Genomic DNA, 12,902 nt, shown 5'->3' with positions numbered 1-12,902 from the left:
CCTCCTCTCCTGCCTGACCAGGCAGACCAGGTGACCACGAGCACAGGGAGGAGAAATTATGCCAAAATCTCTCAACAGTCCAGGAGGGGTGCCTGGCAGTGGCTGTCCCTGCTCCCTGAGGTGAGGGCTGTGTTGTTTGGACAGCTGTATCGTGCAGGCTCTGAGCTCTGGGGAATGGTCAGTGGTCTTAGCAATGGGCCCAAGCAATGTCGCAGGCAGACAGGTGCTCACAGATCACATCTTCTCTTCTCCCTCCTGAGACCTCAGATATGGGACCCCTGGCGTCCTTAGTGGACCACTACAGGATGAATGTTTGCGAATGGCTACTAATTGGAGGCTTCTCCTCCTAGTATGCTAGGATTCTAGATAATGAGAAAAAGTGCAGCGGGTAATGGTCAGTTTGCTCTGGAGGCAAGAGTCCCATGGGCAGCTCTGACTGTCGCTGATCTACTTCTCCAACCATGTCTCCTCTGGCCAAGCCCCTGCGGGCTCCCCAGGGCTCTCTGCACGGCCCAAGACACCTCCCTGTGTGCCCCAGGTGTTTCTGGGAACCCTGGAGGTAGGGGCTCAGTGGCCAGTGTTTTGGAAGGGACTCTGGTGTCTCATAATGAGCTGGGCCACATCCAGCAGGGTCAGTTTGAGGGGCTGTTGGGGGTCAACCACAGGAGCTGGTGGTTGGGATGAGGCTATGCCCCTGAACTTTGGCAGGGTCCTGAGGTCCCTTCCTCCAAGAATTCAGATTTGAAGCAGGGCGGCACTCGTCCCTGCACACGTGGCTTCCTGGTCCCTGATTCTAGCTCTGCATCCCACTGCCAGCAAAGCCGCATCCCAGGGCCCCCCCAGCCGGCAGAGCAGGGCGGCTTAGAATCCACCCCTCGCTGGCCAAATGCCTGAGCCGCCTGCACTCCCAGAAATGGCTCACAGAGTGCCGGGTAGGGGTGCTTGTCGCTTCCCGGTTTTGCAGCAGTCTGGTAGAGGGTAGCTAGACCCTGGTCTGAGGCACCTCGGGGACGGGCAGGGTCAGGACGGTGGGCAGGAGGGTGCCCCGCGGCGAGGGGAAGCTCCGCAGCTCCTTGGGCACAAACCTGGGCGAGACGTGGTCGGCCAGGAAGCACAGCATGCGCCGGCGGCCCACGCAGTAGACGAGGTCGCCCACCACGGCGCACTGGAAGGTGTCCGGGTAGGGTGTCCGGTACGCGGCGCACTCGTACCAGAGGCGGGCGCTGGCACTGCAGCGGTACACGCTGATGCCCAGGCTGCGATCAAGGTCAAAACGGTAGAGGAAGCCGTTGACCGCCGCCATCTCAGCCGTGCGGTCCTTGCCGCCCCCCGTGGCGCCGGCCTGCCAGCGCTGCTCCCGGGCCGAGAAGCGGAGCAGCAGGTAGCGCAAGGTGCCGCCCGTGACGAAGATGTCCCCCGCGCATGCCGCGGCCGTGTGTGCCAGGGCAAAGGTGTCGTTGGGGAGTGGGGGGACAAAGGTCCAGCGGTCCAGGCGGGGGTCATAGCGTTCCACCGTGTTTAGACACTCGCCCCCGATGGCGTACAGGTGGCCGTCCAGGGCCACCAGCCGGCAGTGTGGCCGGGGCTGATTGAGCGGGCACACCTCGCTCCAGATCGCCGTCAGCGGGTTGTAGCAGAAGACGCGGTTGGAGGGCTGGCTCCCGGACCCCTGGCAGCCGGACACCACGAAGAGGTAATTGAAGAGACTGCAGAGGGCACAGCCTCGGGACACGGCCTCGGGGGGCATACAGGCCAGCGGGTGCCAGACGTCCCGCTCGTCATCATAGCAACGGAGACAGCCAGAGCCCTCCTGGGGGCACACATCGGCCACCACCAGGTGCTTGCGGCCCCGCAGCCGGCGACCGAGGATCAGCTCCCGCTCAGTGCCATTCAGGCACCCGTAGATGTCTGGGCTGCGTAGGACCTGGAGATAGTTGTCACTCATCACCTTGTAGGCTGCCTCCTGCAGCGCCTCTAGCTTCTGCCTCTTGGCCCAGGTCAGTATCTGGTAGCAGTTGCCCAGATCCAGGTGGACGTCGGGGGTGGAGCCAGGGGCCAGCGGGAGGTGGACGAAATTGGTCCCTGCCACCAGCTGCACGTGGGGCTCCCCACTGCTTCCGGCTGAGCTGGATCCCAGAGAAGCCTGGGGTAGGGGGAGGCCGGGCAGGGCTCTCCCATCAGGGTAGGATGGAGTGGGGACCCCCAAACCATCGAGCTGCAGCTGGAGCTCTGGGTTCTCCAGGATCTGGAGGAGGCTGTCCTTCCTGCTGAAGCCTTGCGTGGAGGGCGGCGCGGGCTGGGAGGACCCGGGTGATTCTCCTCCACCTTCCCGTTCAGCGGCATGGCCCCCTGAAGCTGCCCCTGCTCCTGGGGGGCCTGGCAGTGGCACGAGGGGTGGGGCCTCAGCCAGGGCAGCTGTTCTGCAGGCCAGCCTGCCCTTGGAGGTGGCCTGCGAGGTGGATTCCACATAGTAATCATACACCTTGCCCTTCAGCCTGGGCCCGACCCCCTCCACCTTCTCCTGCAGAAAATTCTCCTCCACACGCACCCGGGCCACCGACGCGTAGGTGTAGGAAGCGCTGGTGTTTCCCTCTTGCTGACACACGGTCAGGCCCATGTCTGCAGCGGCCTGGAGGGCCCTGGCCTCCTCCCTGTGTTGCCAAGCTCCTGAGGCTCGGGTGAAGACCCAGCTCTTGGTCGTGTAACTCTGGCCTTCCACGTGGGCTATCCAGGTGGTGGGGATGGCTTCCTGCTCCAGGGGATGCCCCGGGGGGCTACCATCCAGCCACAGGGCAGGCTCACTGCCCACACCGCTCCCGTCCCCCGTGGTGAGGCCAGTGCGGGAGCTTTGGGACTCGCTGCCCAGATGGGGGTGGGGGGGTAGCTCGGGCTCACCGCCAGCAGCTGTTCCGGCTTCCCAGCCACTGCAGCGAGGAGGCCCCAGCTCAGAGTCCGGGCGCTGCCCACCCCCTTCCTCACCAGCGCCTTTCTCCTCGGGCTCCTGAGCCTCGTGGGCTTCTGAGTCCTCTGGAGAGGGTCCTGTTGCCAGGACTTGGGAGTCCCCCTGATTCTCCCAGCCACGGCCTGGCACCTCTCTGGTCCCCTTGCTTCCCCTCCGGTGTCTCAGTACCCAGTGCGGTGCCCTGGGAGCAGCCTTCTGGACGGCAGGCTGCCCGGAGCCCTCGGCTTCCTCATTGGCCTCGGCCTTGGCGTTCCTGCCCCTCAGTGGGGCCTGGCTGGGCCTCGACTTGTACAGTCGGTAGGCCACGATCAGCAGGAGCAGGGCAGCGGCGGACAGCACCACCTTGCCTGCCAGCTGCATGTCCAAATGCCAGTCCTGGGCCTCCGCTCCTCCTCTTCTGGGGAGCATGCTTCCCAAAGCCGACCTGGGGCTGGAGAATGTCAAGAATCCGATTAATGATTGCCCAATAGGGCCGGTTCCTGCTTCCAGCGGGGGTGAGCTGGAGGGGGGTTCTGGGCTGGCTCTGACCAGCCAGCGGCCGGTCAGTGGGGGAGAGTGGGAGCCAAGGTGACCTTGAACTGGCAGACCGTGGCCACGGGGGCTCAGGGCCAGCAGATCTTGGCGCTGGCCTCCTTGTATCCTTCAACGCTTTTCCTGGGGGTGGGAGTGGGGGTTGTGCCCCAGGGCTGAGCTTGTGATCAGCCACCCGAGCCAGCAGCCGCTGGAGGATGTTAGGAGTGTCCAGCTCGTACACAAAGAGGGAGGAAGCTCTCTTGACCAAATAGTCACCTGATGCCAGGAAACGCACGGGGTTGGTTATTACACATGTGTGTTTTATTTTCTCTTTTGCAAATCCACCGGGCTAGGAGGGTTGGGTGTGGTGAGTTGGGAGACAGGTGGAGCCGTTGCAGGTGTGGCCCGAGAGCCTCCCTGTCTGTTTCCTTCCTGACGGGGTCTGCGGGTCCCAGAAGTGAGGTCCGCAAGTAGCAGTGGGGAAGGCTGAGCCCGGGACTGCAGCCAAGCCACCTGACCCAGCTTTGAATGCCTCTGCCCTCCTTCTGGGGCTCCTGAGGGCAGATGGGGAAAGCACCGGGAGTTAGTGCCCAGATCAGGGAGAGACGCAGGGCCAGCCCATCCTTGCCCTGGAAAACAGAAAACGTTCTCCGGTGAGAGGCCAAGAGAGAGTCACTGGCCCCCATCTCACCAGTGCTATGGGTTCCAGATCCAGACTGGCAACCTATCTCTGCTTCTTGCCAGCTGTGTGACCTTAGGCAAGTGACTTCCCCCTCTGTGCATGAATTTCTTTAACTGAAGACAGGGGTGGGGGTGGGGAACAGCACATATACCTCACAAGGTTGTGACTGATGTGTGGTCAGCCCACAGTGCTGAGCTCCACCTTGTGAAAGCTCATGAAATATCAGCCATTCTTCTCCCTCTCCTCTTATTCCTCCTCCTCGGGGTCATCACCACTCATATCAATCGTCACCAGCTGAACCTGAGGCCCAGATCTAATTCTGCCCCTCCCCAGACCAAGGTCCTCTCCGGGCACCCAGAGGCCAGGGCAGGGCTCTCAGACTCGTGCTGCCTTCCGGTGGCTGACCTGCCCAGCAGGTTGGTAGTGAGCTTCCTGCTCCCTCCCATGTGAGAATCCCAGCCTGCAGGGGAATGCCACACTCCCACGAGCTGGCTTCAAGCTCTCAAAATGACCGCTCCCTCCTCCGCCCCAAACCCAGTCTGTTTGGAAAAAGTGAAATGAACAAATGAAGACAGGAGCGAAATTAAAAGATAATTGGAAGTCTGTATCAGGCTTCTGGGAGGGTGCGTGTGCGCCGCCAGTCTGGGCTCTCGGTGCCGGCGACAAATTGAGAAGTCTGGGGTTGGCTCAGGGGATGGGTAAACAGTTGGAGCTCAATGTGTGCCATGCAAATAATCAGGCCCATCTTCCAGGGATTGGCTTTGAATTCGGTGGTGTCTGTCCCTCCCCTGGTCTGCTCAGCACCAAGGGTCAGCGTTTCCCAAGGAGGACATCAACCCCAGGTGAGGCCCTGAGTTGGGGGGCCTGAGGCCGGGAGGAGGAGGGTGCAGGGAGGACTGTGGCCTCTCACACACACGCACGCAGACAGGCACGCACGCCCCCGTGTGCACATGTGCACACACGTGAGGGAGCGGGTAGAGCTTCTGAGTCCGGAAGAGTCAGCGATAAAAGGATCCTGGTCTGATAGATGCAGAGGCGAAGGCCTAGGGAGGGAAAGTCTGTGCAGCTGGGGCTGGAACACAGGGCATCTGACTGGGCCCCTGGGGGTGGACGAGGAGGTCAGGGACACATTCCTACTCATCCAGAGGCACACGGCAAGTATTCGGTAGCGCAAGGATGGTTCTTCACGTGTACCAGGGGCCTTCCCTCGACAAACTCTTCTTGACACACGATGGGCTTCCTTCCACTCGGCACCCCCAGGCCGTTCCCTCCCCCACAACCGGCTGGCGTGGACCGACCGCCACGTCCACACGGCTTGTTTAATGCTGCAATATTTCCATTCTGCCTGGGGAATAGCCACTCTCCCAACCCCACCAGCCTGGCTGCCATCCCCCCAGGACCCCCTCTGTCCACTCTGCTGTTCGTGGACTAGAGGCTTAGTATCACAAGGGTCCTCAAGCCGTGTGACAGTGCCCTGCGTTACCAGGCTGTAAAATTTAGAATATTCCCCTGGGCATTGCTGCCCCCTGGGCCCATGTTGAGCTCCATCTAGGGATGTTGGCACCATAGTTAAGGGATGGAGGCTACCATCTTGGTCAGGAATCTGAGACAGCCCAGGTGAGGCCCAACCGAGCCCCTGGTGGACCCACCAGGATGAGCGCCACCAGCCGAGCCTCCGGTGCCAGGTCGCCCGTCCCATCCAGCCTCCTACTCACGTGACCACCACAAAGCACTCTCATGGTTGTTACAGGCACAACCTGTGACCCACCCTTCTGATTCTCCCGCCCCGTGTGTCAGGCACCGTCACCCTTACTTTACAGGTGAGGGCAGCCGAGCTCCCAAGAGGTGAGGTGACCTTGCCCCGGTCTCATGGCCCGTGAGTAGAATGCAGGTGGGGCTTAGGTCCATCTGCTCTTTGATGTTGGCCCTGCACCCGTCAACCTACCCTGCTGTCTGCAACCAAAGTTGACCTCCACAGAAACCTGGGGAAGCTACCTTTGTTTTCCAAAGAGACAGGTCCCTGTTGTTCCCTTCTGTTTAGGGACAAGGAGAGGCCAGGGCGGGGTGCTGCCAGGGTTTTGGAGATGGCACGGTGTGCCGTAGTCACCAGGAAAGGGAGTTTCAAAGAGTCAGGAATGCCAAGGGCATAAAGAAATGTCCTACTTACAATTCCACTGCATAGACCATTAGGAAGTGGAATAATGGCCTTTGAAACGTGCCTGTGAACTTGATGGGGAAATTGAACGTGAAACAATTCATGGGTGCTGCTGGAGATGGCAGCGTGCGTCCTGATTTTTGCTCCCGGGGCGGGATGAGCAGAGGCGGGGGGAACATCCCGGTGTTGGAGTACGCGGCATACCCACTGCCTGCGTGCGGGGATAGAGGGCCCAGAGCTGGTAATAACAGTAGAAGTACTAAGAGCCAATATTTCCGGGGTGCCCACTCCATGTCCGGCCCTGGGCACTGCTGAGGCTGCAGGCACTGTCTCCTTCCACCTTGTCACCTGCACTCTAGGGGGCGTAAGACCCATTCTAGAGATGAGGACACTGAGGCCCAGTTTCTTGCCCAAGGCTATGTCTGTTCTACCCCAAAGCCATTTTCCAGAAACCCTTGTTAGCGTGCAGGACCTCAGGCCCCTCCCCGACCTAGAATCTTCCTGCTAACCAGATCCCTGCAGGGAAGCACTGGAAGTACAGGTACCCTGCCCACCTGTAGTCCCAACTGCATGAGCTTGAATAGCCTCAAGACAATGTGGCTTCTCCCACCCCAGGTCAGAGAGAGGTCCCACGTTTGTCACTGCCCCGTGACACCTGAGCTTTTGTGATAACCTTAATAGACATTACCATGGTTTCTGACTGTCCAAATCTCTGTGACTCTGCTTCCTTCTCTCTCCAATGGGTGTGACACCATTGGGATTATTGTCAGAAAACCCGTTAGGACGCCTAGGAGGACGCCTGCTGCAGGTACGTAGCGGGGATCTCTAAATGTTGATAGAATATATTGGCAGATCAGAAGAGAAGCCGTCATGGTTGAGGGCTGGAGGTGTGCCTTGCTCTGAAGTGTTGCAGAGACAGGCTTGCATCTAAGCAAATTTCTGCAACCTTCCCAAGCAGGTGGGGGGTATCCCTGTTTTACAAGGAAGGAGCCCAGAGGGGTTAAGTTATTTTCCCAAAGCCACACAGCTAGGAAATGATGGACCCGAGCTTCCAACCAGGCAACTTTATGTCTAAGGGCCTTGCTTCCGGCCAGGCTGTCTTGCTCTCCTGTCATTGTTCCTACCTCCTCCTCCTGTGGGATTCCTAACAGTTACTAGTCTGGCATGTCCTACCAGGGGCAGTGAGACCTCTGGACCCGGCTGTCCCCAGAACCCCATCCTAGCAGCTTATGGCTCCCCTCTGCTCTCTCCACATGCAGTCTCCGGGATGTCCTGTGGCTCCCCACAGCCTCCCCTATCAAATCTAAACGCCTGGGCCTGTTCTCCAAGGTCCCTTTGACGGCCCAACCTCATTTGTCACTGTTCCCAAACACCCGTTCTGCTCCAGCCAAGCTCATCCGTTTACTGTCCCCTCGTCCCTGCTGTCGCACGGGCCATTTCTCCCACTCATGGCGTGCTTGCCCACACCTCTGCTGTTCTGCTTACTTTCGCAAAACCCCAGATCGGAACTGGGCCTTCTCCATGGGGACTCAAGCCAGGGTAACAGTTTTTCACTCTCTCTGGATCACAGGTTCCTCTGAGGCACCCCTGGAAGTTACAGACCTATGTTTAAGAAATGCATATACGGACGCCTGGGTGGCTCAGTGGGTTAAGCCTCTGCCTTCAGCTCAGGTCATGATCTCAGGGTCCTAGGATCGAGCCCCGCATCGGGCTCTCTGCTCAGCAGGGAGCCTGCTTCCCCCTCTATCTCTGCCTACCTCTCTGCCTACTCGTGATCTTTCTCTCTGTGTCAAACAAATAAATAAAATCTTAAAAAAAAAAAAAAGAAATGCTTATACATGTACTATTTCACTTGCAAATTCTGGAAGTCCCCTGGCCCTGGTTAGGATATTTCTGAGTCAGGGAAAGGTACATCCTGAGCTTGTGGGAGTATGTGTCAGATGGGTTTTGGGGGTAAGAAATAACACCAGCTCAAGGCGGTGTGTTTTGAAATAAATGTGTGTTTTGGGTTACTCCATGCAGAAGAAAGAAAAAAAAGTTTCCTGGGCGGATAAGTGTAGAAAGCACCGCTTTGTGACCCCGGAGCTCAATCTCTTCATTTGTAAAACGGGGCCAATAAAACCCGCTACTATATAAATTGCCACGGTGATGAGGTGAGTTACAGTACTTTGAGGACCACATTTTCTTTGAGCCCCACGTCCTGTGCTCTTCTCAAGAGACCACCAGGGAGGAGAGAAGCAGAGATCCTCTCCCGTGCAGGCCCAGTGGAGGGTGGAGCTGGAGGATCCTGAGCTGGCAGGAGGGTCTGGGGGAGGGCCGCAGGGCTCTCCGGGAGAGGAGCCCCCAGCTGCTTCGGGTCTGTCCCAGAGACTAGAGAGCCGGGGCTGGCCCCGGAGAGGTAGGACAAGTTTGTGTTCCACAGCTCTGAGTCTCTAAATGGAGCTAACTCAGCGCAGCCTGGGGCTTCACTGGTCCATTAGAGCTGCTGAGGCCGATTGCAAATCAGCGCTCTGCAGAGAGGCAGCTGCCCAGGTGCAGAAGGTGGAGAGAGTGGTCCCCGCCAAGCCGGGGAGAGCTGGGGGCGGGTGGGGTGATGCTGCAAGGAGAGCAGCCGCGGAAGCCGGGCCAGGGGTCGGAGGCCCTGCCCAAGTGTCCATAGGGGGCTAGGGGCCAGACCCAGGCCTTGATCTGGGGAGTGAGAAACAAATGGAGAAGAGACAGCTTCACTGGGAACCTACTATGTGCCAGCCAGCGGGCAAAGAACTCCATATTCGTCATGACTTAATCTTCATACAAGCTGATGGCTGAGACAAGGCTACGTGTTCCACCAAATCCGGGTTCTTTTCTTCTTCCTGGGTGACCAGGAAAGGGACATTTCCCCAAACCACCGCACCCCCGCAGTTGGGGGGAGGGCATTTGATGGAGCGTGGCCAAGGAAGGACAAGCAGAGCTGACCTGAGTGGCTGCTGGGCTGAGTTGGGGAAGAACCCGTGTGCTTCCCGCCCCTGCAGTGGTGACCTCGGAGGCCCAGGTGTCCCAGCCCGCCCCTCCCCCAGCCCATATGCGACTGGGACAGTGAACTGGTATTCCACTGAGCTGCTGGGGTTTGCTGGTTACAGAGGCCAGTATCAATTTCCTGGGCTAATGTGAAGTCCACTGTAGAGGGATTGTTCCCAGTCTGCAGATACGCAAACAGAAGTCCGAAGAGGCCCCAAATCCCCAGCTAGCAGGCTCAGCCTCACCCCGACATACATCCTCCTGTCTGTCCTTTTAGGCCCGCCTTGGCCCTCCAGAAACTCGCAAGGGAGCGGGGGAGATCATATCAGAGCAAATCGTGGGTGCTATGAAAACAAGGAGGAAAGAGCCCAGGCTTCAGGGGAGCAGGGCTTTCCAGAGCTGAGTCTTCAGGGATTCGACAGATTAAACAAGGTAGGGAAAGGCCAGTTGATGCAGAGGGCCCATGAGGTGCAAAGGTCCTGAGGCTGGGGGCCGTAATCAAGAGTTCAGGCACAGGGATGGTTCTAAGCATTTGAAAAGTGTATGGGGCATTGCAGTGGTCCACCGGGATGGCAATGACATGGGGACCAAATGAGTCTGGCCTTTAAAGCAAGAAAGATTGAGATAGGAACCAAGGCAGGACTTCCCTTGATGGGAGCGTTCTAGATAATGTAAGGTCTGGGGATCGCCCCCCACATCAGCAGTCACCAAGAATGGTGGAACAGAGAGGGGCTAGTTTCAATTTGGAGAAGGGGGAACCTACATTGTGTTTCCTTGTCCATGTCCCCCGGTTGTGCCCCCATTGTCACCACTTCCCAGGAGCACGGTGCTTTTCTGTTCTGCCTTCTAATTTCCCAGGTGCCGTGATTCAAAGACTGCCCCGTGCTCTTGAGTTCCATGATGCTGGATGGTGGGGTCTCTTGCTGGAGGGTTTTGCTTCACATTCCTCTAGTCGGTGATGGAAATAGGTGAACGCTGGGTATCTTATCCTCCCTCTTCGGAAGTGTTGTGTCTTCATTTCCATCGCTGCCTGAGTGCCCGGATGGGGGCGGGGGACAGATGAAGCACAAACCTCTCCGGGCAGAGCCTCAAAGTCCAGAGCCTCAAAGTCCACGGTCTCTAGGCGGCAGGCTCCCTTTGCCAGGAAACGGAGCTTCCCAGAGCTGAAAGCCACCTTGGAGCCCCATAGTCCAACCCTCTTGTGCTACCCAGAGACCACCTACCAGAGGGAGGTGATGCCCCAAATCCGTGCAGAGGGGACCCACGTGCCAGTGCCATGTCTCTGAGCACTGGGGTGAGATCAGGGACCCCCACCCCTTGCAATAGTCCTCCTCCGCTCTGCGTGTTTGCAGACTGCTTCCCCATTCCACAGCAAACCCGTGAGTGAGGCGCCCCGAGTGCTGTTTCACAAAAGAGAAACCGAGGCCCAGAAGGGAGGTGATCCTGCCCAAATCCCTCAGCTCAAAGGTGGCAGAGCTGGGATTGTCATCCTCCAAGCACCATGGCTGCCCAGGACGGGGATACCACGATGGCTCAGGAAACTCCAGTGGCCTCATGTCCAAGCAGTCGGCAGAGCAGGGAGAGACCCTTTCCTGGCTGGCCAGGGGCCCTGCTGGGAAGGCATCTGGAGACAAAGATGGGGCCCCTGTGCAGCCCCCAGTGACACTCAGCACCTAACAATGCCGGGGAGGTTGTGTGAGACTCTCTCTTCACAGGAGGCGCACACCTGGAGGTGCGGGGAGGGTCTGGCCTGTGCTTGGTAATCTGTAGGCTTTTGTTGAATACAAATGAATAAACGAGGACAGGTGAGCTGCCATGTTGACAAGAGCAAATGAATACAGCCCAGATTGAGCCTTTCTTTGGTTTAAATACTGAGAGGCGAAGCGCTGGTACCTTCAGGGCCAAGAGCCATCAGGGAAGACTGGAAAGGGCTGCAATTGGAAGAAGGAGACGAGGCTTCCCAAAGAGATTGCTGAAGAAAGGCATTCTGGGAGGCAGAAGAGCTTGTGCAAAGGTTCGGTGGTAGGAATGAGCAGCTGGGTTGGGATGAAAGTACATGATTGGGGCCAGAGCGGGGAGCTAGGTCAGTGTGGCATGGGTGCTTCAGTGGAGTGGGGCTGGCTGCCATCTCTGAGCTGGGCAATCCGTTCTTTCTTTGAGGTCTTCTCAGGACTACAGGTCAATTGTGTTGAGTGGATGTCAGCTAAGGCTTGGAAATAAAACAAAAGAAAAAATAAACTCTTCCTGGGAGAGCTGAGTTAAAGGTTTGTGGTCAATCAAAAGTCTGGCTGCTCTGGGTCCTGGTATCATCGTGAAATCTTTGTGCGTTCTTGGGCAGGTGGCTCTTGTTCTCTGGGTCTCAGTTTCCCCATCTGTAACATGGGCGGGGAGTTGGAAAACTACCCCCGTGACCAAGATCCTGAAAGTTCGTTTCCCCAGTGCAGGGGCAGCAGATGGAAAATCTGGGATTCCTTGTGTGCTGGGGGTTGTGGGGGTTTCCAGTCAGGGCCCCAACCTCTGCTTCCTCTCTGGCTTGGCTTCTGCCCCTGCGCCATTCCCCTAAGGGAGATGTTCTGGTCCTTTGCCAGCCCAGCGCTACCTCCTGGCCTTTAGGATCCAGCCTAAGCATTGGCTTCTTTGTGTATCACAATTAACCATCACTAATGGTTACAAAGAAAGTTGTTATATTTATTTTGCTTTCACCAAGTGCCATGCACGAATCCTGGACAGCAGCCACTCTGAGAGGTAGGTACTATGACCATTCCTGGGTAGGGAAACTGAGGCTTGGAGGGGACAAATGACGTGGAGTGGAAGCCAGAGGTATCTGGTGGGGGGGCACTGCCACTTTGCAGCATGAGGCCTGAACCCCAGGCTTGGCCCAGTTCCCCCAGCCTGAGCAACCAACCGCTGTGGAGGTCAAGTCAGGGCAGGAGGGTGGCCTCTAGAACTGGTTTTTCTTGCTCTGGGTCTGGGCTGGAGGTCACCACTGTGTCAAGTCTGGGCGCTGAGGACTCGGAAACTGCTCTTTCAGGATCTTCTGGCCACATGAGCTTCTTTGTCCCTGTGGGCTGGGTGAGGGCCAAGGGAGGCCCCTCAGGCTGGAGTCTGACATCTGGGACCAACTGCAGAGAGCATGTGTGAGCAAGGTGGCCTTGGGGCAGAGAGCCTGGGACTGGGGGTGGGCTGGAGTGCTGGCTCTCTCTCGGTGATCTGCTGAGTGGCTTTCGGTCAGGCTCTATTTCAGCCTCAGTTTCCCCATCTGTGAAACGAGGACCTTGGGTGGATCCTAACCAGCCCAGATATCAAGAACAGTCAACCCGACAGTGGTCAAGGTTGACATTGCGTGTGTGATGACAGAGAGAGGTTCATGTTTGTGTATACATGTGTGTGCATGTGGGGTTGGGGAGGAGCCAGTCTCCTTCTCAGGTCAGAGGGATTAGCATGTGGAAGAAAGAGGGTTGTGGGGAAGAGCCCCCAATGGACAGTCGGGGGACCAGGTGCTCATCCTGGATACAGCGCTGTCTTGCTGTGTGTCCCTGAGAACATTGCATTCCCTCTCTGGGCACATGGATGTCCATCAGATAAGAGCCTCT

At 57.9% G+C, this 12,902-nt stretch overlaps 1 protein-coding gene across 1 annotated transcript; it reads right to left on the bottom strand.

Annotated features, from left to right (window-relative positions):
- Positions 1–641: 641 nt before the first annotated feature.
- Positions 642–3,385, bottom strand: KLHDC7A (kelch domain containing 7A). The gene has a single exon (XM_032863576.1). The coding sequence runs from the start codon at positions 3,368–3,370 to the stop codon at positions 983–985; it is 2,388 nt and encodes a 795-aa protein (XP_032719467.1). The 5' UTR covers positions 3,371–3,385; the 3' UTR covers positions 642–982.
- Between the last annotated feature and the right edge of the window lie 9,517 nt (positions 3,386–12,902).

The sequence above is a fragment of the Lontra canadensis genome, unplaced genomic scaffold (genome assembly GCF_010015895.1).
Source record: "Lontra canadensis isolate GAN:19392208 unplaced genomic scaffold, GSC_riverotter_1.0 scaffold25, whole genome shotgun sequence".
Classification (NCBI taxonomy): domain Eukaryota; kingdom Metazoa; phylum Chordata; class Mammalia; order Carnivora; family Mustelidae; genus Lontra; species Lontra canadensis.
This window is presented reverse-complemented; position numbering and strand designations above follow the sequence as displayed.